Source organism: Sander vitreus, chromosome 7 (genome assembly GCF_031162955.1).
Source record: "Sander vitreus isolate 19-12246 chromosome 7, sanVit1, whole genome shotgun sequence".
Taxonomy (NCBI): Eukaryota; Metazoa; Chordata; class Actinopteri; order Perciformes; family Percidae; genus Sander; species Sander vitreus.
Window position 1 is genome coordinate 25561089 of NC_135861.1, and position 26874 is coordinate 25587962.

Below are 26874 nucleotides of genomic sequence, written 5' to 3' on the forward strand. Positions count from 1 at the left end.
GTTGCAGTTCGGTGGGCTGGGGATCTCATCGCTGCTTTTTGCAGATGATGTGGTCCTGATGGCATCATCGGCCTGTGACCTTCAGCACTCACTGGATCGGTTCGCAGCCGAGTGTGAAGCGGCTGGGATGAGGATCAGCACCTCTAAATCGGAGGCCATGGTTCTCAGCAGGAAACCGATGGAGTGCCTTCTCCAGGTAGGGAATGAGTCCTTACCCCAAGTGAAGGAGTTCAAGTACCTTGGGGTCTTGTTCGCGAGTGAGGGGACAATGGAGCGGGAGATTGGTCGGAGAATCAGAAAGTGCGGTATTACATTCAATTTATCGCACCGTTGTGACGAAAAGAGAGCTGAGCCAGAAGGCAAAGCTCTCAATCTACCGGTCAGTTTTTGTTCCTACCCTCACCTATGGTCATGAAGGCTGGGTCGTGACCGAAAGAACAAGATCCAGGGTACAAGCGGCCGAAATGGGTTTCCTCAGGAGGATAGCTGGCGTCTCCCTTAGAGATAGGGTGAGAAGCTCAGTTATCCGTGAAGAGCTCGGAGTAGAGCCGCTGCTCCTTTGCGTCGAAAGGAGCCAGTTGAGGTGGTTCGGGCATCTGGTAAGGATGCGACCTGACCCCGGATAAGCGGATGAAGATGGATGGATGGAAGGATGGATGGAAAACTCCTCATGCTTCTAGCTTCTTAGATTGCTCAGGCTGGACGAATGGCAGCATTTGTCATTTAAAGAGGTCATGATTGTGGCAAAAGTGGGAATTATTTATTGGTGAGCTCTAATGGGAGCCAACAGGGCCCACAGTTTTTTTCTAAAGTGCCTCCTTGTAGGCCTACTCCCTTTTCTTCCTCCCCATTTTTTATTCAGTTATAAAATACTTTTTGTTGTGACCTTTTTTGTGACCTTGTATTTTCCTAAAGCTCAGTCTTAACATTGAGTTTTTTGTTTGTTTGTTTTGCCCTTTTTCTCTGTCTTTTTTAGTGTGTGTGTGTGTGTGTGTGTGTGTGTGTGTGGGGGGGTGATTATAAATGGCAAAGAAAGAAACAAAAGGAACCAAATGTAATGCATATTGAATGATTATGATTAGGTGGGACCAGGATTGGTGCTGTCTGATTCCGTCTTGCAGTGTTTCTGGACAAACTCCACATAGAGGGTCCATCTCAGAGAGGGCCCACTGCCCACAGGCGCTCACAGAGCTGCCTTTCTTTAAGAAAAAGCAAAGGGGGAATTCCTTAGGGTGGATGCTGCAGTGATGAGAAGCCTTTTCATCCGGCTGTTTTTCAGAGTCTCCACTGGCTGCGATAATTACAGGGCCCCAGGGCTGCACTTTGAGCTCACTACGCTCATGCAGGCTCTTGAGAAAAAGACGCGCGTCTGATTCTCACGACACAGATATAAAACCACACACAAACACATACAGCACGCGCGCTCTCCTCGAGCCAGCTGCTCGGGGACATTCTTGTCGTGTCTTAGACAACTTCAGTCCACAGACACCAGCAGCGACTGATACCGGTGGACGACGTGAGCCGGTTTGAAGGCATTTCCCCCAGTCAAACCAGTTGAGAGGATGTGGAGCGTCATTCCTCCTGCCAAACCTCACTGAAACTTTTTTGTCGATAAACACAACGCTGAGAGGCGGAGAGGCGGGCGCAGGACTCGCAGCCTGTGTGTCGGTCACCGGAGACGATGGGAGACTGTCACTAGATCCACTACGGCACGGAAACACCATGGCTGTGGACGGTAGGCGGCTTTTTGCGGGTTACATTTAGGTCAATTCGTCGAAATTGTCCTTGAAATAGCCTCCATTCAATGGAAACTTCGACATAAAGAACGCACGTAGAATGAGTTTGTTGGTTTAACTCCGTAGGCTACTCGTATGACCGGTTTGCCAGTGGTCGCGTATGTTGACAAAACGCCTGCTGTACTATAATATGAGAAATGACAAATGGTAGTAATATGAGAAAGTACATACCGTATAACGTCAAACATTATTAATTCTACCAAAAACCGTAGAATTAAAAAAAAAAAACCATAGGAAGCAATACTACAGCTCGGTAACTTTAGCCTCAGCAGTGTATGAACGCCTGTAGGGACATTATAGGAGCGTTATGGTGTCTTTAGGAAACAAGAGGAGGATGCAGGGTGGTCTGCTGATGGTCAATGACTTGGTGCTGAAACGGACAGCGCGCCAGAAGGAACAGTGTCTACAGTCTGATGGTGTGACTGTTGTTGTGGTCACTTATTGCATTTAAATGACTCTCAGGCTACCGTTTAAAGTCCCATATGTGTACAATTGTATGTGATTTGCATCTTTTATTTTATTATGAATGCATCAGTCTATGTAAAAAAAAACAGCTAAGCTTACAGTATGTGTTGCTTTCTGTTTAATCTACAGTGCAGATTCAACCAAAATACCAAGTGAAACATATTGCAGGCAGGCTTGACACTTCACAGCGTGTTTAGTAAGATGTTTGTTCAACGATGCTGGCAATTTATATGTGTGCTAGTTGACGAGCAAAACTAAAGGAAGGAAAAAAACTCAGTCTGACAAGTGGTCTTAAATGTGTTTAATCCCGGAAAGGGGCTCGTTTGTGGTTACTGCAGCAGCCTGGGGGAGTAATAACACTGAAGGAGAGTTCATGCATGCGCAGCCTTGGAGTTACACCTCAAAGAAACAGAAATCTCATACAGAGTTGTATTCACAATATTCTGATGCTGCTGGTTTGCCTTGATGATTGCAGAACTCAGCATTGCTCCGCTCTCAGTGGGAGATGTTGAGTGACAGAAAGGAGAGGCGCGGAAGCCAGAAAACCAAAAGACACTCTTTCATCTCCTCCAACCACCCCCCTGACAGTCTCTCGTTATGTCCTCTTTTGAAATTCTCCTCTCACTTTAAGTATTTTGAAAATGCACGTTAGCACGCACACACGCAAACACAGCTGCACACACGCTTCAGACACGGTAGGAAAATTCTTCAAATCTGGCACATGAATCAGTAATGACCCGTGGCTTTCTACCAGCATCTGTGCCAGTAACAGCATGTTTACTGTAGTTCCACACTTTCTTTAATTACTGGATGTTGGGAAGTCGCCTGCTGTTCAGTGTGTTTGGTCTGCCTGCAGGCCTCCTCGTAATGATGAGAAAGTGGCTCGTCTCACAGCTCCGACATTCACCTACAAGCTCTGCAAAAAGTAATAGTGTTAGCTGAACACTGACTTCCGTGAATTACTCATGAGCCCGTGTATGCTCAGGTGACTTTGAACATTACCTCATGCCTGCTCACTATCAGTAAAGCAGGTACGAGCAGGTACTTCATAATGACATCATCCCTGAATGGTGTCTAGGTGGGTTCGACTCTGGCTTTTGCTTTCAAGTCACGCAAAGTTGAGAGAGTGTTTTTGCAGAGCATGCTGTCTTTACATGGTTACATGGCGATCCAGCTGTCTAATCATTACACCTCCTGCTTTTATCTCTCCAGCGGCATCCAGTTTCAGTTTCTGCAGGCCAGCTGTGGAGTACAGGGCCCTGCCTGAGGGCTTCAAGCACCAGCTGAGTCGACGGACAGGTGGGAATCTAACCTGGCATGATGGGCGTGGGCAGAAAACCGCAGGAGGCAGGACAGTGAAGCTGCTGCAGCAGCCGGGAACAGAGGCCCTGCAGGTACTGAATACACACATGACCCCAGCATGGTTGTGTGATATCCCCTCAAGATATGGTATATGAGAAATTAGAATGTCTGCTATAAAATCATTGTATCCTTGGCGTCGTTAGCCGTTGGTACCATCTGTGATTTGAGCACTCCCTACGTTATTTTGTGTCATGATTTAAATCATGGGCTAAAATACAGATGGGTGAGGATAAATGACTACCAGCTACTTGAGTTTTAAGAGTCTAGTTATTAACCTTCACCACAACTAACGCTATCTATATAATAATAATTGAATAATGAAAATAATTTTTGTGAGTTAAATTAACTGTAGTGGTTGCATCAAATGGAATAAGAGAGCATTATAGCTCCATGAAAAAAGCAAGAAAGTAGCAGTGCTGTGTGTTTTTTAACTTTCCTTTCCATTGTCAGTCCCATTGCGTTATGGCATAAAGTCATGCTGACAGAACAAATCTAATGCTTACTTAAGAATTCACCAAAACAAATATTTTCCTTGTTGTCTTATCAACATGAGCATACATGGAAATGCTCCTCAGTGGTGTTCAGTGACTCTTCACTCAGATTTCTGTACAGAAAAGTCTGAAAGCAAAAAAAAAAATCATAGTCTGGATAATGAGGCCGGTCACCACACATTGTTGCAAATGGACACTTTGATAGCAGAGAATGGACGTTGCTCTGTCCCTAGGGGCTTTATGGGCTCTAACAGCCTTTTAGTATGGCTTTAAATAGCACCGGTCTTCCAACACTTGCGCTGTGCTGCAGCAACACTGTTGACTGGCAGCAGAAAGAAACAGAATTTAGTTTGATACCGAATGCTTGACAGTATACAGCCTATTGTTGTTTCAGCGTAATAAACAGTATGCTAAGCCCTTTTTTTATGTGAACCGTCGTCAGATCCACTTCCAGTAGCCTTTCTGTTCCAGTTTGAATTTTATATTTGTGTTGATATTTGTTTCGTTATCTGATAACAGTATTGCCTGCTCGCCGTCAAGAGAGACGATCCATTTGTGCTGTAAACTGTCCTCATTTAAAGCCCTTGGTTGCAGTCAGAAAGCCATGTCTTTGTGTTCACCCCATCAAAGACTCTTTAAAAAGCAGTAATGAGCTGAAGCCAAAGCTGCAAACATAGAACTGGGCTGGGCTGATAACAGAGTAGTACACAATGCATCGTTTGTTTGCTTCAATCCTCTTGGATGCACATGATGTAGTGGCTGGTTTATTTTTGTTTTGAGGAACAAAAACTTAATCAGTGTTGTGTGTTAGGAAGGAGCATGTGAAGTTCAGTACTTTCACTTCTTTCACTGTTTTCTAGCTTTTCATCCTTTAGCTAGATTTATTTACTCTTTTTCTACAAGTTGTACTTGTATCCACTCTGCAACCACAGATTCCTCACTAGTATACTGTAAATGTTTGTTTGGTTTGGTTAAACACTCATTATAGTCTCTCTCAACAACACAATTCATTCAGTTGGACTTTTTTGGGGGGGATTTTGGACTGTTGAGACAAAACCAGCTATTTTCTTATTATCTTTGGCTTTAGCATATTGTGATGGCCATGTTTCATAATTATCTGACATTTGATTGGTTAAATGTATCACTTACTCGACTTGGACGCTGTCTGTTTGAGACAACTGTTTATATCTGATGAATTGAGGATACTGTTTATTTCATGTGAAATGTGTAAGAAACATTACAATGCCATTACAATAACTCTTGAATTTAGTGCTACACAGTGTGAGAAGTACCGGTCATTGTGTGATAATTCAGAATACATGCATCCATACAAAGAAGTCAAAATATTCACATACTGACAAAGGATTGATCCTTTTCAGTTCTTTGTATTAAACTTGTTCTCCATGGGGGGGGGGCAATAGAAGTATCCTCATATGTAAAATAATGATGTCTGTCTGAAAAGAATAACAGAATAAATGCTGTTTTGATTGTGGTGACATTTTGTATAAAACACAGTAGGGAGTAACGTATCCTCTTGTTTTACTTAAACTGATGATTATTCATTGTTTCTACTCTCTGTGAAGTGCCATGTGAGCTGCTTTGTTCTGTAACATGTAACCTATTTCTTTTCAGTGTGTTGGACAATATTACTCACAATAATCACGGATAATGAGACTTGAACCATTTGTTGGGTTTAATTGCTAGACATTAAATTAACAGGGAGCAAAATCAGCTGGGTATTTGTTTAAGCTTGTAAGAGTATGTTGAAGAACAACTCATTATGTTAGATTTTAAGCCACATAAGGATATATTTCCCAAAGAGGAAATGTTATTGTTTATGGCTCTGAGTGTTTCATCAGATCATGTAATGGATAATGAGTTGGATAATGAGTTGCAGATATTAAATGGATGGATGAATACAAATGGACACAAAAACAACTTATTACAATGTAAAAATGCACAATACTGAAACATTAGCTTCAGAGGAGAAATACTTTAATAAGATGGCATTAAAAGATATTAGTGTTTGTATTTTAAGAATCTTTCTTAGCTGGAACATACTCTAAAACATGTTCCTCTTTATCAGATAGAGTCATCACTCTGACACATTAAGCAGACTTCTAGCAAAAATCTTGCTCCACTCGTAAGTCAGCCTTTCTTTTTTTCTTTTCTTTTTTTTTGAGGCACCACTTTCCTGCATCTGAGAAAATCTTAAATTGGAGAAACGCTGAACCTGCTGAATTTTTTAAAACTGATTGACTGATCAAAGGCCCAGTTTGATTATTCCTTCATAGGTTTACATCCTGTACATCTCTTAAGACTAAAGAGCTGGATCTCATGTTCACACTGACCTACATGCCCCTCCTGCTGTGCTGTAGCTGTTGCAGGAGCTGCTGCTGCATGTTCTCTGATCTTCCAGACAACTTAGAAGTTCATATCTGTGCAGAGTGTTTGATCTGCATACACATGCGGTCGCAGTCCTTCTGCGTTTTAATGAGTTTGAACCGTTCTTTATAGAGGGCTTACCTTTTCAGTTCCTCCTGTATAGGCATGTCTATGTGCATCTGTACTTGTACCCCTCCATAAATCCACAATTTGTCATTTTAAACATGAGCTTTAGAGGTGTGGGTAGGGTGTATGTTATGGAACAGAGCCAGGCTAGTAGTTTCCCTGTTTCCCAGTCTTTATGCTAATCTTCTCATCTAACTCTTAGCAAGACAGCGGATAAGTGTATTTCCCAAAATGTTGGACCATTCTTCTAATACAGTATATGTATATCTTCTCTGCATTTAACTCTCTGTCTGTCTTTCTCCAGTACTGTTCAAGTGACAGTTATGGGATATATCACACAAGCCCAACACAGCCCAGTCTGATCCGCCCAGTCGTGCTCTGGTCACAACAAGATGTTTGTAAATGGCTGAAGAAACACTGTCCACACAACTACCTAACCTACGTTGAGGCGTTCTCCCAGCACGCCATCACAGGTCACACTGCTACCATAATCAGAAGACATAGGAATGGGAGTTGGCTTAAAGAATCACAAAATGAAAGCAACATTTATTTTTGCGTTTACCTTCCAGGCCGTGCGTTGTTGCGACTGAATGGGGAGAAGCTGGAGAGGATGGGACTAGTGCAAGAAACACTTCGGCAGGAGTTGCTGCAACAGGTGCTGCAGCTTCAGGTGCAGGAGGAGGGACGCAACCTGCAGCTGCTCAGCAAAAGCGAGGGTGTGTATTTTTACTTTTCACAACTCCGTTCTCCAACCTTGACTTTAAAGTTTGACATTTTGGGAAACACACTTGTTCACTTTCTGGGAGAGAATTAGATAGTGAAGTTTGATACCACTCTCATGTCTGTAAATATAAAACTTCAGCTAGCCGTTTCTTAGCTTAGCATAAAGACTGGATACTTGGAAACTGTTAGCCTGGCTCCGTCCAAAGATAACAAAATCTTAACTGATAACAAAAAACCTACCAGCACCTCTAAGCTCACTAATCGACAGGCTATATCTTTGTTTGTTTAATCTGTAGATTGTGGGGTGTTGTGTGCTGGACTGTTTTTTGGCTGGGGCCAGTGACTCTCTGGAGTCGCAACTGGTTGCCTGGCCAAACATTCTCTAAGACATAATCTGTCTTACGCTTCAGTTTTTGTAAGAATAAAACAGTTGATGATGCCTGTTAATTAGTGAGCTTTCGAGGTGCTGGTAGGTTTTGGACAGAGCCAGGCAGTATTATATTTTAGGACGGCCTACTCCCTTTGTAAATGTAATTAAAGGTGGGGTAGCTCATTCTGTCAGGTAGGAAATATCTATCAGGATGGCATATTACTTCTGTAACTGTGGTTAAAAGGTGGGTATCTCATTCTGTCAGGCAGATAATATCTATCAGGATGGCCTACCTCCTCTATAAATATGGTTAAAAGTAGGGTAGCTCATTCTGTCAGGTAGGAAATATCTTAAATATATTAGCAGTTTCCCTCCATTTTCAGTCTTTTTTAAGTTACCCGTATGTTGTAATTAAGTGTACATTAGAGTGTATCAATCTTCTCATCTAACTCTCTGCCTCAAAGCGAATAAGTGTGTTTCCCAAAATGTTGAACTTGTTTAAATGTTTGGAAAGTCCCAAAAGTATAAATCTTTCTCTCTCTCACAGGTATCTTTGGAAGGATATCATAGCCAGATTGCAAGGAAGCAGTGGAAATTATGGGATATTTACCCAAATAGAAATGTGAATCAGATCTGTGGGATAAATCCATCCAGCGAGCAGCAATATGAGTTCCAGAGTGATGTTGTTGAGTGAAAGTTGGCAGCTTTTCATTCCCTCTCTGCACAACGAACAGACGCAATCTTTAAGGACTGACTATGAACTGTGATGAAAAAGCACCGAGACAATCTGCTTTGTCAATTTATTGCTCTATTCTGTGATTCATTATTAACCATTTCTCTCTTACTGTCTCTACCTCTTTCTCTCTCTGTAAGATTTTTTTAATGTTAAAAAGCAAAACAAATAAATAAAAATATCAAAATATTAGCGCTTTTATTTTTTGTATTTTATTTTTTGCAAATGTCTACGTAAAGGTCAGGATTGTGTGACATTACCCTTGAAAGAGCAGCTGTGAGGACGCACGTGATGATGAACTACATTACCCAGAATCCCACAGCACGGTTAAGAAGGAATCAATCCATGGCTGTAGCCGAAACCGGCTCCGTGGTCTCAAGATCCCTATTGAAACGGAGTGCGGGAGAATAATGTCGTCCCGCTCAGACAGGTACACGATGCTAAGAGTATTTTCTACATGTGTTTGAATTCTCTGTACCGAAATGATTCATATTTAATTTGTGTTGAGTCTGCTGCAGCGTCCTGTTCACCACACTGACTCCACCTCCTCTAAACAGCAGAAACACCTGACGTGTTTCTGATATCAATATTATTACATTAAAAACCCTCTCTGTTAGTATGTTTTAAGTAATTGTACTATATAGTGACAGGGAGCTGTAGATTCATCAAATGCGTTGGAAACGTATGAAGCTCTTCAGAAGTAGGTGAGCTGCAATTTGACATCAGTCGTGCGTCACGGACTCACTGGTAAGAAACCACTAGAATATCCCTACAATATACTTTTAATAAACCTTTCAGTATATAGTCGTCAGATAGATGTGTCGGTTTTCATTGTTATTCTGTTGGGTTTTTCATTTCTTTAATTTAGAGTAACCTTAAAAATAAAGAATGCTAAACCCCTAAACTATATATAAAAATGGGATTTTGCCCCCTAACCTTCTGCTACTATATTTCCCAGTCTGTTTGTAGCTGACATAGACTGTGGTAGCTGCAAATAGGCAATGGTGAAAAAAGTATTCAGATCATTTACTTCAGGATAAGTAGAATACTACTAGGCATGTGAATCTTCACTGCATGGTGTGTATATATATATATATATATATATATATATATATATATATATATATATATATAACCATGTGTACAAAAAAAGCAGCGACCGGTAAAAACAACAAGTAACATCAGCAGGCAGTAATCGATTACAGTCTGTCACTGCATCGATGTAGACACATCGCGATGCAATGATTAATTTCAACGCCCCTAAATACTACACTATAAAAATACATCACACAAGCCCAACACAGCCCAGTCTGATCCGCCCAGTCGTGCTCTGGTCACAACAAGATGTTTGTAAATGGCTGAAGAAACACTGTCCACACAACTACCTAACCTACATTCTCCCAGCACACCATCACAGGTCACACTGCTAAGATAATCAGAGGACATACTAATGGGAGGTGGCTTAAAAAAATCTAAATAATAAGTAAAAGCCCTGAATTAAAAATGTAACTTAAGTGAAAGTAACAAAATGTACATACAATATTAAAACTGAAAGTATTTATTATGTGGCAAAGTGACCCCTTGTCAGTGTGATATTATTATATTATTGAATCATTATTAGTGATGCATTAAGATATGAACAACACTTTAATATTGTATTATTTGGTCATTGATAGAATGTTGGCTAGTTAAATCTATAATAATACATCATATTGTGAGCTGATCTTATTAATTGTGTAAAAAAGTAATCAACAAAGTAGTCAGTATATATTGTGTGTGTATGTGTGTGTGTGTGTGTGTGTGTGTGTGTGTGTGTATGTGTGTGTATATATATATATATATATATATATCATGGCTGTCAGATAAATATAGTGAAGTAAAAAGAATACTGTTTTCCTCTTAAATTGTATTTGAGTAGAAGTATAAAGTAGCATAGCATAAAATGGAAATACTCAAGTAAAAGTACCTCAAACCTGAGTAAATGTATCTAATTACTTTCCACCACTGCTCAAATACTTTTCATACAATTTTGAGGCACTTCCTCTCATCAGCAAATCCTCTCAATTGAGAATCCTGAATTAGGGGAATGTTTGGTGTTTTAGATTGAAAAATGACTTAAACCATTAATCGATTATCAAAATAGTTCCCGATTAATCTTCTATGTATGTATTAGGACAACTGACTAATCATTTTAGCTCTAGATCAAACTACCAGACGGTACATCATTTTTGCCAAAAATTAGCTCCACCTCATGCAACTACAACATTAAAATGCTGTTTGTATGTTACAGTAATAATCCAATAACATACATGTGATAAATATAGAGTAGAACTCTGAATAGTGTTGCATAATGAGTACTTTTACTTTTGATATTCAAATCATGTAAAGCTTGCTGATAATATTTACTATATGTACTTTTAAATAAATGAAATCGTGAATGCAGGATTTTAGCTTGGTAGTGGATAATCTTTATAATAAGGTATTTCTACTTTTACATAAATATACCTCAATACTTGTGGTTTTTAGTCTGTTTCTCCATATTGTAATTACAGTATAATATTGTTATTCCGCTCTCATGTGTACATGTATTGCATGTCTGTCCTGGAAGAGAGACCCCTCTTCTGTCGCTCTTCCTAAGGTTTCTTCCTTTTATTTTGCCTGTTTGCCCGACTATATAAATATAACTTGAAAAAAATAGAGCAACAATTGACTGTCTTAAACAATCTAAGACAATGTCTCTAATGCTGGGCTTTAAGACAAGGACAAGGTCTTTTGAAAGACTATTGGGGCTAAAGCGATTAGTCGATGAAATGATTCGCAGAATGATCTACAGAAAAATAATCACCGTCTATTCATTCTTTAAGGATTCATGCTTCTCTAATGTGAGGGGCTTCTGCTTTTCTCTGTTTTATATCGTTGTAAACTGATTAGACTGATTAGACTTGGTCAGACAACACAAGACATCTGAACACTTCATCTTGAGCTCTGGGGAACTGTGATAGACATGTTACTATTTTCTCAGATGTGTCCTCCTGTTACATTAAGACTTGGGGCCTATCTGTATATTTCAGTATGGTTGTCCCTCTGGTGTTGTAGTGTCTCCATGGATCGCATGAGTTATCTAAGAGGAAGGATCAGTAGAAGACGTCCGTCCCTATGTGCTCTTGCTTATCGGTGTCTCTATTAATACCAGCCAAGGAGCTCTTTGCTGCCATTGTTAAAGTGATCCTCTTAGTGTCTCACACACACACACACACACACACACACACACACACACACACACATAGAGACAGACAGACAGACAGACAGAGAGAGAGAGAGAGAGAGAGAGAGAGAGAGAGAGAGAGAGTGCAACACATGGACAGCAGCATTGAGAGATTTTTCAGATGATCCACAGATCCACCACAGATCCACAGTTGTGGGAATGGAAGCGGTAAAAGCAGATTGGAAACACATTTACACACGTTTATGACTTTCAGTCAGTGTTGCGCGGTCAGTTTTCATGTTGACAGATGAGCTAGGGCGTAGTAGGTTTGGTCTGAAGCACATATGACTCTGCAGGACTGCGCAGGAGCCAGAATCTCTGGCTGTTGGTCCCTGAGGTCTGACCGCAGGTAAGATATTGACTGGGTTGTATTGTTGTTTTCTCTCAGCGCAGAAAGGATGCTAGTTTTCCTTCTCCCAAAGCTCTCAAACACACTGTGTGTGTGTGTGTGTGTGTGTGTGTGTGTGTGTGTGAGAGAGCTATAAATACTGTATAGTCTCTGAAAAGGGGTTGTTGAGAGGTCGGAGGAAGTGCAAGAGTTTTTAGGGATTCTGCTCTGTTTTGTTTGTGCTCAGTCACAGAGGGTTGCCTCTAGTGTCTCTTCAGTTTGTGTGCACATAGTGTATGTAGTTACAGTAAGAAGCAAACCGAGTTACTAATTTGGTTTCTAATTAGTGCCTGTGGGAATGAAGGAGTCTCTAAATGTAGCATCAGATTATGACGCAACAGCTTGGCTGACTTCTATTTGTTCCATAGTAAACAGATGTGTGAGAGCCTAATCTTAATTACAGTGATTTAAAACTGTGATTTGTCCGTTTGAGCATCAGTAGCATTTACACAACCCATGAATTAATCTGCTGGTTATTTTCTTGATCAATCCATGTATTGTTTGGTTTGAGAAAACATTGACTATTGTCTGTCACAATGACCCAGAGCTCAGTGACATGTATCTTCACATGTCTTGTTTCATCTGACAAGCTGTCCAAACCTCAAAATGATTTAGTTTTCTGTCATTAAAGACGTCACATTTTTGAAGTTCAAACCATGAAACCTTTGGCACTTTATATATTGTTGGGTGTTTTTTTTTATGCAATGCATTATATTTTTGAAGTTCTTTGTGTGTTTTCTATGTGAAATCTTAATATGTAAAGTAACTACAGCTGTCAGATAAATGCAGTGCAGTAAGAAGTACAGTATGTCCCTTTGAAATGTAGTGGAGTGAAAGAATAACATGTCAAGTACCTTCAATTTGTACTTAAGTACACAGCAGCTGGACAGCAGTCCACCACCTAGAGGGAAAACTCATAAACAGTCTTACGCATGACACAACAATGTGTTTAATGTGTAACTGCATCAAGATGTCTTCTTGCACCGCAGGTTTAGGCATATTTTGGTTGTTCACTGCAGTTCTTCAGACGTCACTCTGTCAGGCAGAAATGTAACATTTCTTTCTTTTTAAATACAATTGTTTTCTTGCTTGAATGCACTTTATATACATAAAGTTGCCGATTATTTTTCTGTCATTTGACTAATCGATTAATCAACTAATTGTTTCAGATCTTTATTTGTCCTGATTATATGTATTTAAAATCTATCGCAAAGCCTCGACATGCCACTTGTTATTTAATATCTGTCTGCAAATTCAGTAGTTTGTAGAAAGAAATACATTTGACAAAATATTCTTAAATTAAGGTCCATTTCATGGCTTTTTTTTTTTTTGTTTTTAAACCGCATCTCATGGCCTTCATCAGTGGATGGAATTTGCTCAGTATAGTAGCGGTGCGCGGAGGAAGCTCCAACAGCTGAAGAAGACTGAGATATGGCTAAAAGCTTGTACCGCAAGTAGACCTTAAGTTAGAATTACTGTCAACATACTAAATGTTTAGTCCTTTACATGTGTTAAATAACACCTGTATTTCATGTGTTATCAAATCATCTTCAAAGATAATATGATGATGATTCTTGTGTGATCCTTAAATCTTACAGTTATGGTGTGTTGTTGAAGTGGAGTTTGGCAGTTCTTTGATACTGCAGACTGGATGGAAGCCATACAGTCGTACACCTGACTGTGTAGACTCTGTGTGTTCAGGCTGTAACCTGCCCGCCTGTTTGTTGTTTTGCAGTGGGAGTGGGGAGGACTCGTTGGACCGGCTCCTGCCCCCCGCGGGGGCCCCTCGCAGGAAGAGCACCTCACTGAATACAACTGAGCCTCCTCTGCTCCGCACAGGCACCCGCACCGTCTACACCGCCGGCCGACCTCCCTGGTATGACGAGCACGGAGCGCAGTCAAAAGAGGCCTTTGTCATCGGTATGACACTCGCTGATGATGTTTTCACTCCTCCTGACTCTTTTCTTCTTTGATCACCTTCGTGCCAAATTGTGGCTTTGAGCAGCAGAACCTGTGCTTTTCTGTCTTCATACACACATAAACACTTCACTGCTATCACACATGCATACCGCCAGACAACATTAGACACACTCTGAAAAACACACATAATGGGCCATTGAAATGCTGTGTGGATCTGCAGGGCTGTGTGGGGGCAGCGCCTCAGGGAAGACCACCGTGGCCAATAAGATCATTGAGGCTCTGGATGTACCGTGGGTTGTGCTGTTGTCTATGGATTCTTTCTACAAGGTATGCGTATCCTATGCATTTTAGTCTTTTTTGTCTTATTTTGTTTGGCTGTTACCAATTATCTGTGGATTCATTGTAGTAAGAAATTAAATGTTTTATATGAATTAACATTCATTATACTGCTCTGCTGTCACAGTTGTGGTAACACTTTAGATCACAACCTCCATATAGATGTTTTGTACATGTCAAGTCAATTTTATTTATATAGCCTAATATCACAAATTTGCCTCAGGGGGCTTTATAATCTGTACAGTTTGTACAAAATAGACCAACATAATAAAATTACAATACAGACAATCCATATTACAAAATGATACATAGACTGTGTACATAAAAAAGGTCAAGTCAAGCAGCTTCCAGGTGTTGCCAAACAGCTAGAGCCTGAGCCACATGACCTCTCCAACATGAGGACAGGCTACACAAACACACAAGAAGCTAAATGGAAGCACATCATTCACACAGATAGGAGAATAAAACAAGGAGAGAGAGAGAGAGAGAGAGAGAGAGAGAGAGAGAGAATCTCCTGAAGAATGGCGATCTAGATCCAACATGTGGAATGAGGCACGACAGCCAGAAGATAGTGATAAGGTCCCAGGACGACTGATGGTCCAGCACAGACGCCTGAGTTGAGAAAGAGAGCCAGAGGGAGGCACACAGCTATGCTTGTGGAACACAAACAACAGGGTTATTGAGAAGCAGTGGCTTTCAGAAATGATTTGTGTCCGCAGGACTACAAGACTGAGAGCGACCCGCCAGCTGGATAATGAAAGAATAAGCACCTAATTAAAAGTTAAGGCAAAAAGATGAGTTTTTAGTTTGGATTTAAATGCCTCAACAGACCCAGATTGTCTGATGTCGATAGGGAGGATATTCCAGGGGAAGGGGGCCCGATAGGAAAAGGCCCTGTGTTCTGCTGACTTCTTTTCAACTCTGGGGACAGACAGGAGCCCTGTTTTCTGAGAGCGGAGAGTCCTGATAGGAGTATAAGGTTTAAGGAGATCAGACAGGTAGGTTAACATTTACAACTTTGTAAGTCATCAGAAGCACTTTAAAGTCTGATCTGACATAGATCGGGAGCCAATGTTGGGAAGCTAAACCTGGTGTAATATGGTAACATTTTCCAGTTTTATTTTAGATTCTTGCTGTAGCATTCCGAACCATTTTCACTTAAACACTTAATTATAAAATGTAATATTAATTATGATATATTGATTTTCCTTTAGCACACAGCTGAAAGTGGGACGAGCTTGTCACACTATTATTTATGCTTTATCTATCTCTATGACAGGACATAAAAGCATCTGTTTAACTTAAAATTAAACTTTATTGAGAAGATTTTTCCCCCCTCTTGCAGTAAAACAGAACATAAAACATAACAAATATATTAAAACATATTACACAATATTGTAATACAAATGCTGAATAACCCAACAAGCTGACATAAAACAATGTACAAAGACATTGTAACATAAAAAACATCCAGCCCAGGTAGTCATCCATAGTTAAAACAAGATCACCCACCAATGTTATATAGAAAACTGACCGTCCATCCTGAATATTTAACATTTTGATGGCATGAGAAATGGAAACTCATGCACATATAAACAAGTTCAACTTCTTTAACTCAAAGATTGTGAGGAAAAGCAGAAAACCTTATTGTTATCGTCATTTGGTGAAAAGATAGTTATTCTTTTGTCCTTAAAGGGGACAATTCCCCCAAATCAATAATACATATTTTCTTCTTACCTGTAGTACTATTTTTCTATCTTGTTTTGGTGTGAGTTGCCCAGTGTTGGAGATATTGGCCGTTAGCGCTACTAACTGATACTGCAAGCTCACCTAAACTAGCTAATGCTACAGCTCTTGAATTGTCACGAGCCTCTCGTCCATGAGTACGCTAGTTACAGTTGGTGTAGTTCATCAGAATGAAAATTTCAGGTGTACGACTGTATGGCTTCCATCCAGTCTGCAGTATCAAAGAACTGCCAAACTTCCACTTCAACAACACACCATAACTGCAAGATTTAAGGATCACACAAGAATCATCATCATATTATCTTTGAAGATGATTTGATAACACATGAAATACAGGTGTTATTTAACACATGTAAAGGACTAAACATGTGCAACGTACAGTATTGTATCGAGGTATGGTTGCATGGAACTCACTTCCGGCTGAGATTGCTAAAGCGCACATTAAATCAAGCTTTAAAAAACAAGTAAAGCAACATCTAAGAGCCATAAGCCTGTAACCATATTTTGTAACTACTTTTGTACCTTTTATGTAAAGGAATATTTATATGTACAGTATACAAAGATGTTGTAATAATTAACTTTTCTATATTCAGTGCTTATGTATTTAGTATAATATTTATAAGAGTATCTGAACAGGAATGTGTATAGTTATATTTGCAAGAAAGAATAATGCTAGTTATACTGCTCTTATTTTTTATATCATGTGGCTGTTTTTCCTGAAAACGTCTTATCTGTTGTAATGTTTTAATGTTTTGTGTGGACCCCAGAAAGAGTAGCTGATGTTCTGCATCAGCTAATGGGGATCCTAATAAAATCATATAAAATCAGTTATGCTGTGAAATTGTGAACGTTAATGTTTTACAGGTTTTATCCTCAGAGGAGCAGACTCTGGCAGCAAGTAATGACTACAACTTTGATCATCCGGGGGCATTTGACTTTGAGCTGCTGGTCGCCACCCTGCGGAAGCTGAAGCAGGGCAGGAGTGTGAAGATCCCGGTGTATGATTTCACCACACACGGAAGACAGAAAGACTGGGTGAGTTGTGTTTTATCGAGGTGTTTCGGTTCCACAGAAAACTCAAAAAATGATGATTTCCTCTGGTTAACCACTGGTTAAAGACTAAATGTGTACCCTGTGATTTTAGAAAGAAGAAAGTACAACACAATGGTCTTCAGTTCTTTGGTGGATTGATGTTTCAAAGTTGAAAATATATTATAGACTTAAATAAAACATTTATTTTAAAAAAAAAGTGACAAAAGAGCTGAACTGAAGCAGCTTTGAAGACTGTTGGTTTTCTCTCCTTTATGCAGAAAAATGTGTACGGTGCCAGTGTAATCATATTTGAAGGAATTATGTCTTTTGCAGACAAAGAGCTTCTTCAGGTAAGGCAATAAGTTTTCTTTTTCTTTCTTTTTGAAGAATTCTTGTGTGAAGTAAAGCAATCATCATCAGGTTTTGTTGTTTGAGCAGCGGCCTTTTTTGCTGAAGTGAATATAATTGAACCATTGGGGGGTATTTGTTCTTCCCACCTGCAGCTCCTGGATATGAAAATCTTTGTGGACACAGACTCAGACATTCGGCTGGTGCGCCGGCTGCGCAGGGACATCACAGAACGCGGGCGGGACATTGAAGGCGTCATCAAGCAATACAACAAGTTTGTGAAACCGGCCTTTGAGCAGTACATTGAGCCAACCATGAGGCTGGCTGACATTGTTGTGCCGAGAGGTGAGACTTCCTCACTATTAGAGACAACTTAACCTAGTACTACTACTACTACTACAGAAAACATAGCAACAACATCTAGCTACATTGGTCTCTTCTTGTTTTTCCTTCGAAGGTGGTGGGAATATGGTGGCCATTGATCTGATAGTCCAGCATGTTCACAGCCAGCTGGAGGAAGTGAGTAGCCAAAACACTGATTGTATATAAGAGGGTGGCGCCACCATGTGTCCTAAAGCTGTAACATACAGACAGAAGGGGAGACTCCCAAGTGTTTGTACAGTACAGCCTTAAGCTCAGATAAATCGATTAAATCCTCGACGATCCAATATTATTGATACAAAGTGAAAATATCGATACATATCGTCATCTTTAAGATGTGCCTTAATTTTTTTGAAATTCCCACTTTATATTCTTTTCTTTTTTTTTATTAAAAAGTAGTTTGTTCTTTATTTAAATGTCTGGAAGAGCTTAGTAATGAAATTGTCAAATCATATTTTAGTTAATTTGTATAAATATATATAAATGTAACTGATTGTGTTAAATGAGCTCATGTATCGTCTCGTATTGGTCGCAGGCCCCTGAATTGAATCGAAATCATGACAGGCTTTGTGATATCAGTAAATAATGTATCGTTGTCCAAAAAAATCAATATTGTATCGTTGTAAAACGTGTGATTTACACCCCTAATATCAACTAAAGAAATAGCAGATGTTTCTGCATGCACGTTTACTGTATATACATTATCTGAAGGTGAAATGTTTGTTTACAGAATCTGACACAGCATACAGTGTAACACTAAAGTAAGAGGGAGAGTTCTTACTATAACATGTGTAGATCAATATTTGTGTGGGACTTACCTTTCACTGTCGTGAGTACCTTCTTGCAAATATTGCATTTCAAAATTGTTTCATTAACTGAAGTGTCTCCGCACTTCGGAACGATTCAGTTAACTCGGTCCGCCGTGTTCAGTCAGTCAGTCATATTAACAGCTGTGTGGCTAAGTTAGCACGTTTGTCACCACGTATTTAATCTTTGCAGACGATTGTTGTGAGATAAAAAATGAAAGATTCAATATGTATTTTGTTAGCAGCTGAGCTTAGCAAATCTGGTTAACTTATCTTTACCTACTTGGAACTGGAGTCAAACTGGAACTGGCTATCACTAACCCATCCCAACACATGAGTGAGCTGCTCTGTTGCACTGGGTCAAATATCCGTTTATATTACCACAAACACACTGTACTCACTGTAGTTTATTTTGAGTCCTTCCCCGTCCTGCTGCTGTAAATACTAATCCGCAACAGAAAATAGTCCCCAACAAATGCACTAAATATTCTTGTTTGCAAAAACATTTGCAGAAAACTACAGTTAAATAAAATGACACTATACATGTGTTACTAGTTTTTAAAGATTTACACCTGCAGCAGCAATGAATGGGTTTGGGGCCGAGAGATGAGCCATGGAAGTCTTCTCACTATCTCTATTTTTCACCCCATGTTATTGTCTTTCTCTGACCCTCTCTTTAAGCAGCGTGAGCTCACTGTCAGGTATGCTCATAAGTATTTTGACTTTACCTTCTCTGGCTAATTGTTATTGGAGATATAGCACCCGGCGCATGCGAGTTTAAGACCGACACAGTTGTCAATTTTCCGTCCAGCGCCCACGTTGTTTAAATAGCAAATGCACCTGCGCCCATGGGCGTGCTGGTCTTACAGGGAGGTGTGTTCAGGTGATTTCTTGGCGTATTGCTATCTTAAGGCAGCGGAAAGTGATCGAGCCATTGACCAACAAAAACCTGGTCTAAAGTCAATAGCGCAGCATTTTATTGTTATTTTAACAGTGCATTAGTAAAATGCCCCTAGGCTTGTGCACAGCGCGTGCACACTATGCTTGTTACACACACAGTGCAGCAGCACACAAACATGCAAAAGATTAAAAATAAATGTAATAATTTACAATGTAAAATAGTATTATGATTTGATCTGCTCGCACGCTTTCACTTCACGCACGAGCAGATCAGTTTCTTCTCTCCTTCCTGCTCAGCAAATCCTCCATCACAATAGCAATGCGCCAAGGTACAAATGCGCCTGGCTTTTAAAGAGAATGGGAGATGACACTCTGATTGGATTATTGCATGTTACACTCAAAACACACCTATAATTAATTAAGACACTGAAGTACAACCCTTTTGAACCATGCGCCCATCGCACGGACTCTTTTTTTCCACCGGCAAACTAGCAAAAGTGGAGTTGGACACACCCTAAACGCACCTGCGCCAGGCGCCTCACGCAGTGCGCTTAGATCGTTAAAATAGGGGCCCTTGTGTCATGGTTGTGCACAGACTGGACCTTTACACTCTCTCTGTCTTTCAGCGTTAAGTGACTTGGTCTGAATGGTAACTCTGCTGTCTGAGTGTAGCAGAATAACACAGGAAACCTTTTGATCTGAACAACCTTTGCTCCGTCTCAGGGCACTCCTGGCCTCCGCTCAGCAGACTCAGCCGCTGCCCCAGACGCTCAGCGTGTTGGAGAGCACCCCGCAGGTCAAAGGCCTGCACACCATCATCAGGTACCGGCCTGTGGTCATTGAATACGACAAGTTCTCATAACCGTTCTCTGATATAATATGAAAAGTTTCTTTTCTGTAATGCAGGAATAAAGAAACCAGTCGAGATGAGTTTATCTTCTACTCAAAGAGATTAATGCGTCTTCTCATAGAACATGCACTGAGGTTTCTACCATCTCAGGTGGGTAGACTGTCAAGTGAATATTAAAGTGGATATAATCAATATTTCTATATTAACAATGGATCGCATGCCTGGAAGAGGTCACTTGTAGTGATGAACCCACAGAGAATCATCACCCGACTCTGCAGTTCCCCTCAGGTTTATAGATCTTTGCGTCTTTTAGCTCATTGTGTTTGGTTTTACAGCCCGCCGTACTTTGACTGTTTTCGGTTAACTGTCACCCCTCTCGTCAGTGTTTTACAAACTGCCTTCCAGCCAGCCGTCAGTTTTAGTTTCTGCCAATATAGTTTAAAAATCAACTTGCAGAGCATGAAGCTTGCTTGAGATTATTATAATAACAACACCCTGGCCATAATTATAATTATGGGTTTCTCACCGTTAATGTCGCATGATAACAAAGCTGAACAGGGGACTAATTTAAAAACCTCAAACTCCAGCTCACCACCTCTTTTTGTCTATTCTCTGTGAGATGTTATTCTAAGTGCCCTTAAAACAGCACAGCCGCACATTTTCTTTTTTTTATCTAAAAATATCAGCACGGTGAATCAATGTAGCCAGTTTGTTGTTCAAGTTGTCTTGTCTCGTTCAACATTATTTGCACTTGGTCTGCTCCAGCTATATCCCATGAATCTTTGCAAAACAGTAGAGAGATGGAACACAAAGTAAGTGTGCTTCATTTCGTTGTCTGTGAAGTTTGGCCAAAAACAGTTTTCTCTTCTTTATAGAATGTGGTCTAGACCTAGCCTGAGAAGCCAGACCCACATCAAGATGTTGGGTCTGGGAACTCACCATTGACGGAGCTCAATCCGAGGGTCGGGATAAACGGTTGTCTTGCACATTCCCTCTGCACGCAATAGGATAGCACTACAACCAACCAGAGCAACGAAGAAGGTAGCAAAGCTAGTTGATAGATTAAACTTTTGCCGTATCCGGTCGGCAAAACTGAACACATCTTCATTTTTTAAGAATGACTTCAGTGCCATTCTTTGTTCTTTTCTCAAAGAAAAGCTTAACTCCAAGTCTTCCAGAAGACCGCTGTTCCCAGCAGCAGCAGCCATAAGCCCGCCCACCTACTCTATACACGATGTAATTGGCCTGACCCGAGTTTGGTTTTTCCAGCTCACAAGCCAACGGAGAGTGCCTAGACCCCCCTGGCTGCAAAATAAATTTGCTGCCGCTAGGGTGCGTCTAGATTTCTAGGCTAGTCTAGACCTACTCTATCTGGAAAGAGTGCTGAGATAACTTCTGTTAGGATTTGACTATAAATGTATCACTGTAAATAAAATAAATTAAGTTGAATTTAAATTATATCAGTGTTTATTGTTTCTCCTAAGTGTCAGCCAAGTCTCACATGTCAGTTGTCAAAGTTTGAAGTTACCAACAAGGGAGAGTTTTCAAAAACAGTAACAGTTCTCCACAGCGTACCTGACAAACAATAAAGGTGACTGAACGCTCTCTGTGATGTGGTGTCTCAAGCAAAGTTCAAGTCTCTGCAAGAATATGATTCTGACATTAACCAAAACCATATAAAAAGTTCTTTGCAAAATTGTTGGTATTAAAGTTAAGTGTACGCCGTTTGTGGTGAATGTCCTAAAGCAAACAAACTGCCCTTTTTTGAGACAGTAATATAACACATATACTACAGAAATGCCTCTCGGTATAGATGCATCGATATATTGACTCTTTTCTTGTATCTGCATCTACGGGAGTTTGTGTAGTAAAATGATATATCTTCTGTATCTTCTACCAGCCGTCTGTAGTCCAGACTCCACAGGGCTACGAGTACGAGGGCCGCAGTTACAACGGGAAAGGGGTGAGTGATGTTTTACAAGGTCTTGTTAACTTCCAGTCGAGTGTGTCCGCAGGGTTTCTGTCATCACACTTGCTCCGCTGCCTCGTCTCCACAGATCACCGGTGTGTCGGTCCTGCGGGCGGGAGAGACCATGGAACCCGCCCTGAGGGCCGTGTGCAAGGATGTCCGCATCGGCAAGATCCTCATCCAGACCAACATTGACTCAGGCGAACCAGAGGTAGAAAACATGAGTCACTTTGTACCAAATGCTCCTCACATCCATATCTTCGAGATGAGCTACGTCTTTTGAGACTTTACACGATAGGCTAGTGTCACAAAAATCGCATCAAACAAAACATTTGTGGATTGTATTCTTCTTCCACATGATGTGTGTCTCCGTGGTAACTACCCTTCCTGCTTTCGTAACCATGGTAACCTGTCTCCTCCTCTCTGGCCTCGCCAGCTGCATTACCTGCGTCTGCCCAAAGACATCAGCGAAGATCATGTCATCCTAATGGACAGCACGGTCTCCACCGGAGCTGCTGCCATGATGGCAGTACGAGTCTTATTGGTGGGTGGATATTAACATCATTATTCTTCAGTAAGACAACAAGAGGAGCCCCTCTCCTCTTGGTCTGTCACATGTATTCCATTACTAATCGGTGTAGTCATTGATTAGAAGTTTATTTTTCCCTTGGGGAGATTAGATTAGATAGCATTATTTCTGCAAAAAGAAAATGTTAAATATTTCCCACTCATTATCCCTCTGAAGATGATCAGACAGGCACTGACAGTTGTTGCTGTGATGTGTGTGGCTGAGCAGGATCACGAGGTGCAGGAGGAAAATATCGCCTTGGTGTCGCTGTTGATGGCGGAGCTCGGGGTTCACTCTGTGGCCTACGCCTTCCCGAAGGTCAAAATCATCACAACCGCTGTGGACAAGAGTCTGGACGACTTGTTACATGTAATTCCCGGTATCGGTAAGCCATTACACACACACACACACACACACACACTTACTCTTTCTGTAACTGTGCTGTTAGAAGGCATGTGTCTCAGACATTCTGTCCAAAGTAGAACTCATTTGACCATGTTGAGTCTCTCAAAATATGCTGAACTTTAATTTGAATAGGATGACTAAACATAAAAACTGTAACTTCTATTTAATAAGATTTTTTTTTCAGCACACAACCCTATCCTCAGTGTGCAGGGTTTTATCTTCATGCAGGAAGTAAAAAATGTCCACGGTCTTTGCAGAAGATGAAAGATAATAAACGTTTGGGTTTCAAGTTGACAGATTTCATTTCATGTCTCAGCAGATTCTAATTTTATGCTTGTGTCACTTCAGATTTGAAGCGAGCACTGCTCTCGATCAGCACTGCAACTAAATAGGCCAGTCTGTCGTATGCAAACATCAATAATTACATATCATTACATAATTAAACATTACTTGCAGACATTAAGATGGGTATTCAATGTATTATGTTAAACCAATTAATTAGTCTCTCTCTTTGTGAATCAATTACAATTTCATTATTTTACCGTCACTGAGCTCTTATTTCCAAATCTTCCAGCTGTTGCAGCTGTTTAGTTTGACTGTGTATTCATGCTGTTCTTTTCATTATTTTCTTCAGCCTCTAACCCGCTGATACACAGCAGCTCTGCGTCCACTGTTGTGTGTTTTCAGGGGACTTTGGGGACCGGTACTTCGGGACAGACGGGTCCGACAGCTGGAGTGATGAGGACCATGAGCAGCCGTCATGCTGACACACACACGTCTGTGAGCCACTGTGAAAGAAAATACAAACACTACTTGAAAACACCCGTTATTGTGCATCCTCCTCTCCAGACATAGACCAGCAAAAACTGTTATATTAAATTTTTGCGTACATGGACTTTTGTACTCTTATACAACAGATGAGTCCCGGTCAAGTTCTATGCAGGAGGGATATTTTGTTGTATTTACAACTGAGTGTTCATAATTTAATACAGAAGGGTCACAGAGGTGAAACAGTGCCATTGCCTTTGAGGTACAATAATGAAATAACAATATTATTATATAATGTTTTTTTTTTTTTTTTACAGAAATATAAAATATAGGAAGATAACATAAATATATACCAATATAAATAAGTTTAGTTACATTTTTAATTTCACGTACAAATTGAGCAAGACGATATGTCATTTCAGGGTATTGTCATCTTTGTTTGGATCATTTAAAAGCGACGCAACTTGAGAAACGAGTTAAAACTATTTTTTTTATCGTGCAACAAATGGAATATGTTTTTCATCCAGATGGTTAGAGGAGTCTGTGAGGTCTCTGGAAATACCTTCAGAACAGTGTTTAACTGTTGTTAAATGGCCGGGTTTTAATTTTTCGGAAAAACTGTGACGCCAGTGTAATGTTATTACATGAGAGGCACAAACTGCGGCTAATTGAATATATGAACAGCTGGTGCAACCGGCTCAAAAATAAGCTCTAATATAAATGCATTCATATGCTGCTCCAATAAAAACATTTCTTATATGTATATATATATTATGTAATAAATGCACATCTAGAGTGGGGTAGTTGTCAGAGATTTTATGTGATGAATTAATTATTAACATATTAATGTACCACAAATCTCAATCTTGTAGGTTTACACATCCACAATAGGTGTAAAATGCCTATAAGTATATAATGTAATACATCTTAAATTCAGGGTTTAACATATAATTCAGATTTCGTTTTCATTTCTCACTGCCTCTTTCTACTCGACATGTTTTCATTATGTGTCTGCACTGATCTACCAGCTGTAGATCACATCATCAGAGCGAGGTCATGGAGGGTAATATGCTCACTTCTGAATATTTTCCACGGTGCTCTGACTCTCAGGGTTCAGATACAGGCCGTCCAGCTCCCCCCTGTGATGCACTTTAAAGCCTGAAGGGGTCAGTACAGCTCACATCTAGCTTCTCTCTGTGTGATTTATAGCTTGTCCCTTTGAGAAATCACTGTGGCTTCACAGTACAGAAGAATGCATACAGCCTCACCTGAATCACCTCATTTATACAAGTGAAAATGTGTTGATATTTCGTGCAATGAATGTCAAGTTTAGCAGTCACGGAAACATCATTTTTGTTCATGGTTTGACTGATTGATCTGGTGCAGAATACAGGGTGTTAAAGCTCAGTTACAAACATGTGAGATAATGTTATTAATGTGATTTCAGCATTACAAAACAAGCAATAAAAACGTTGAGCCTCCCTTGGTCCCCGCCCCCCCCGGTTTGTTCACATAGTTTACTCCGAACACGAACACGCCTCGTGATTACCCGTTGGTAATAATAATGGTTTTATGACCTTATGCTCAGTCTCTGATCCTGGAGTCTTTTCCCTTGTCGTGTACCTACAATGAATCTGGCAAGTCTCATTCATGTATTTATTCAGTCATTCATGCTCCTCACAGTGAGATTAACGCATCACATAAAGCTGTGAACGTTGTATCATCTTCCCACCGACAGCATCTCCTCTCCTACACGTTTGTTTTGGGCTGCTCCTCAGCGAGCGGGTGACACTGTGATCACGGATGTCATACGACGCACGCTGTATTCTCCAAGACAGCAGAAGACTCGCTCGCCCATGTGACTACTGCCTCAAGGTTAACCTGTTACCATGGAGACAAGTCCGCCAATGAGAATTCCGCAGACGGTTGCGATGTTGACTGCAAGCTTTTTGTTTTAAGGGGGTGACCTATTCTCTCTCTCTCTCTCTCCCCCCCCCCCATTGCACCCCTCCACAGCTACTCAGACGCAGACCCCGCTACTATGGCACATGTGCACGTGAACACACACATTCTCACAGAAGAAAAAAGCACACACAAGAAGGCTACTCAGACACACAACACACACATACACATACACACTATGTGAAATATAGATGTAAAGGTTGTACACAAAAGATGCAAGGGACAAAAGAAACAAGCAACCTTAGATATCAAATAATAATAAAACATTTAATTTAAATCATTTTCTTAATTTGACCCTACGATTATAAGTGCATATGTTAAGATCTTTCCTTTTATAGAGCTGAAGACGCTAATCTACAGGCAGCGTTTTCAAAAGAAAATGTTAAATGAATTAAAAAAAGAGTCTTTGATCCTTCTGTAGTAGACGGCAAAGTCTTGGTGATATTTAGTCTTTTAGAGAAGGTCGCGTTCAGCGTCACTCAGCAAAATCTGCTGTCTTTCAAATTTGAATAACTGACACTATGAGATGAAACATCTTGTTTTTAAAGTGCCACTTTATTACAAAAGTATAAACTTGACTGACATTTCATGAATAGTAATCTTGATATAAAACATTACAATCTTTTGCACTTTAGCACTTAATTACACGCTTTTTGAGTACAAGACCCTGTAGTCTGAATAGCAAACACACAACATTAGCTGCCACATTTAACTTAGCTGGGCTTTCCAAGAACACACAATGTAGCTTCATGGCTTCAAAAACAACAAACAGAATACAC

The 26874-nt window shown here is 40.3% G+C and overlaps 2 protein-coding genes across 3 annotated transcripts; both read left to right on the top strand.

The window, feature by feature from the left end:
* The first annotated feature begins 1458 nt into the window (after nucleotides 1-1458).
* samd10a (sterile alpha motif domain containing 10a) lies at nucleotides 1459-8643 on the top strand. The gene is made up of 5 exons (XM_078255609.1): nucleotides 1459-1735; nucleotides 3474-3655; nucleotides 6930-7098; nucleotides 7195-7341; nucleotides 8266-8643. The coding sequence occupies exons 1-5, from the start codon at nucleotides 1723-1725 to the stop codon at nucleotides 8286-8288; spliced, it is 534 nt and encodes a 177-aa protein (XP_078111735.1). The 5' UTR covers nucleotides 1459-1722; the 3' UTR covers nucleotides 8289-8643.
* An 89-nt stretch (nucleotides 8644-8732) lies between these two features.
* On the top strand, nucleotides 8733-24231 carry uckl1a (uridine-cytidine kinase 1-like 1a). 2 transcript variants are annotated; one of them, XM_078255607.1, is made up of 15 exons: nucleotides 8733-8881; nucleotides 13840-14024; nucleotides 14245-14351; nucleotides 16971-17141; nucleotides 17417-17488; nucleotides 17642-17831; nucleotides 17944-18005; nucleotides 19358-19374; nucleotides 20297-20395; nucleotides 20480-20573; nucleotides 22324-22386; nucleotides 22481-22603; nucleotides 22829-22936; nucleotides 23189-23345; nucleotides 24053-24231. In XM_078255607.1, exons 1-15 carry the CDS (start codon nucleotides 8862-8864, stop codon nucleotides 24130-24132), a joined length of 1548 nt encoding a protein of 515 aa, XP_078111733.1. In that variant the 5' UTR covers nucleotides 8733-8861; the 3' UTR covers nucleotides 24133-24231. The 2 variants fall into 2 exon arrangements, with proteins under 2 accessions (XP_078111733.1, XP_078111734.1); XM_078255608.1 differs by lacking the exons at nucleotides 19358-19374; nucleotides 20297-20395; nucleotides 20480-20573.
* Nucleotides 24232-26874: the final 2643 nt, after the last annotated feature.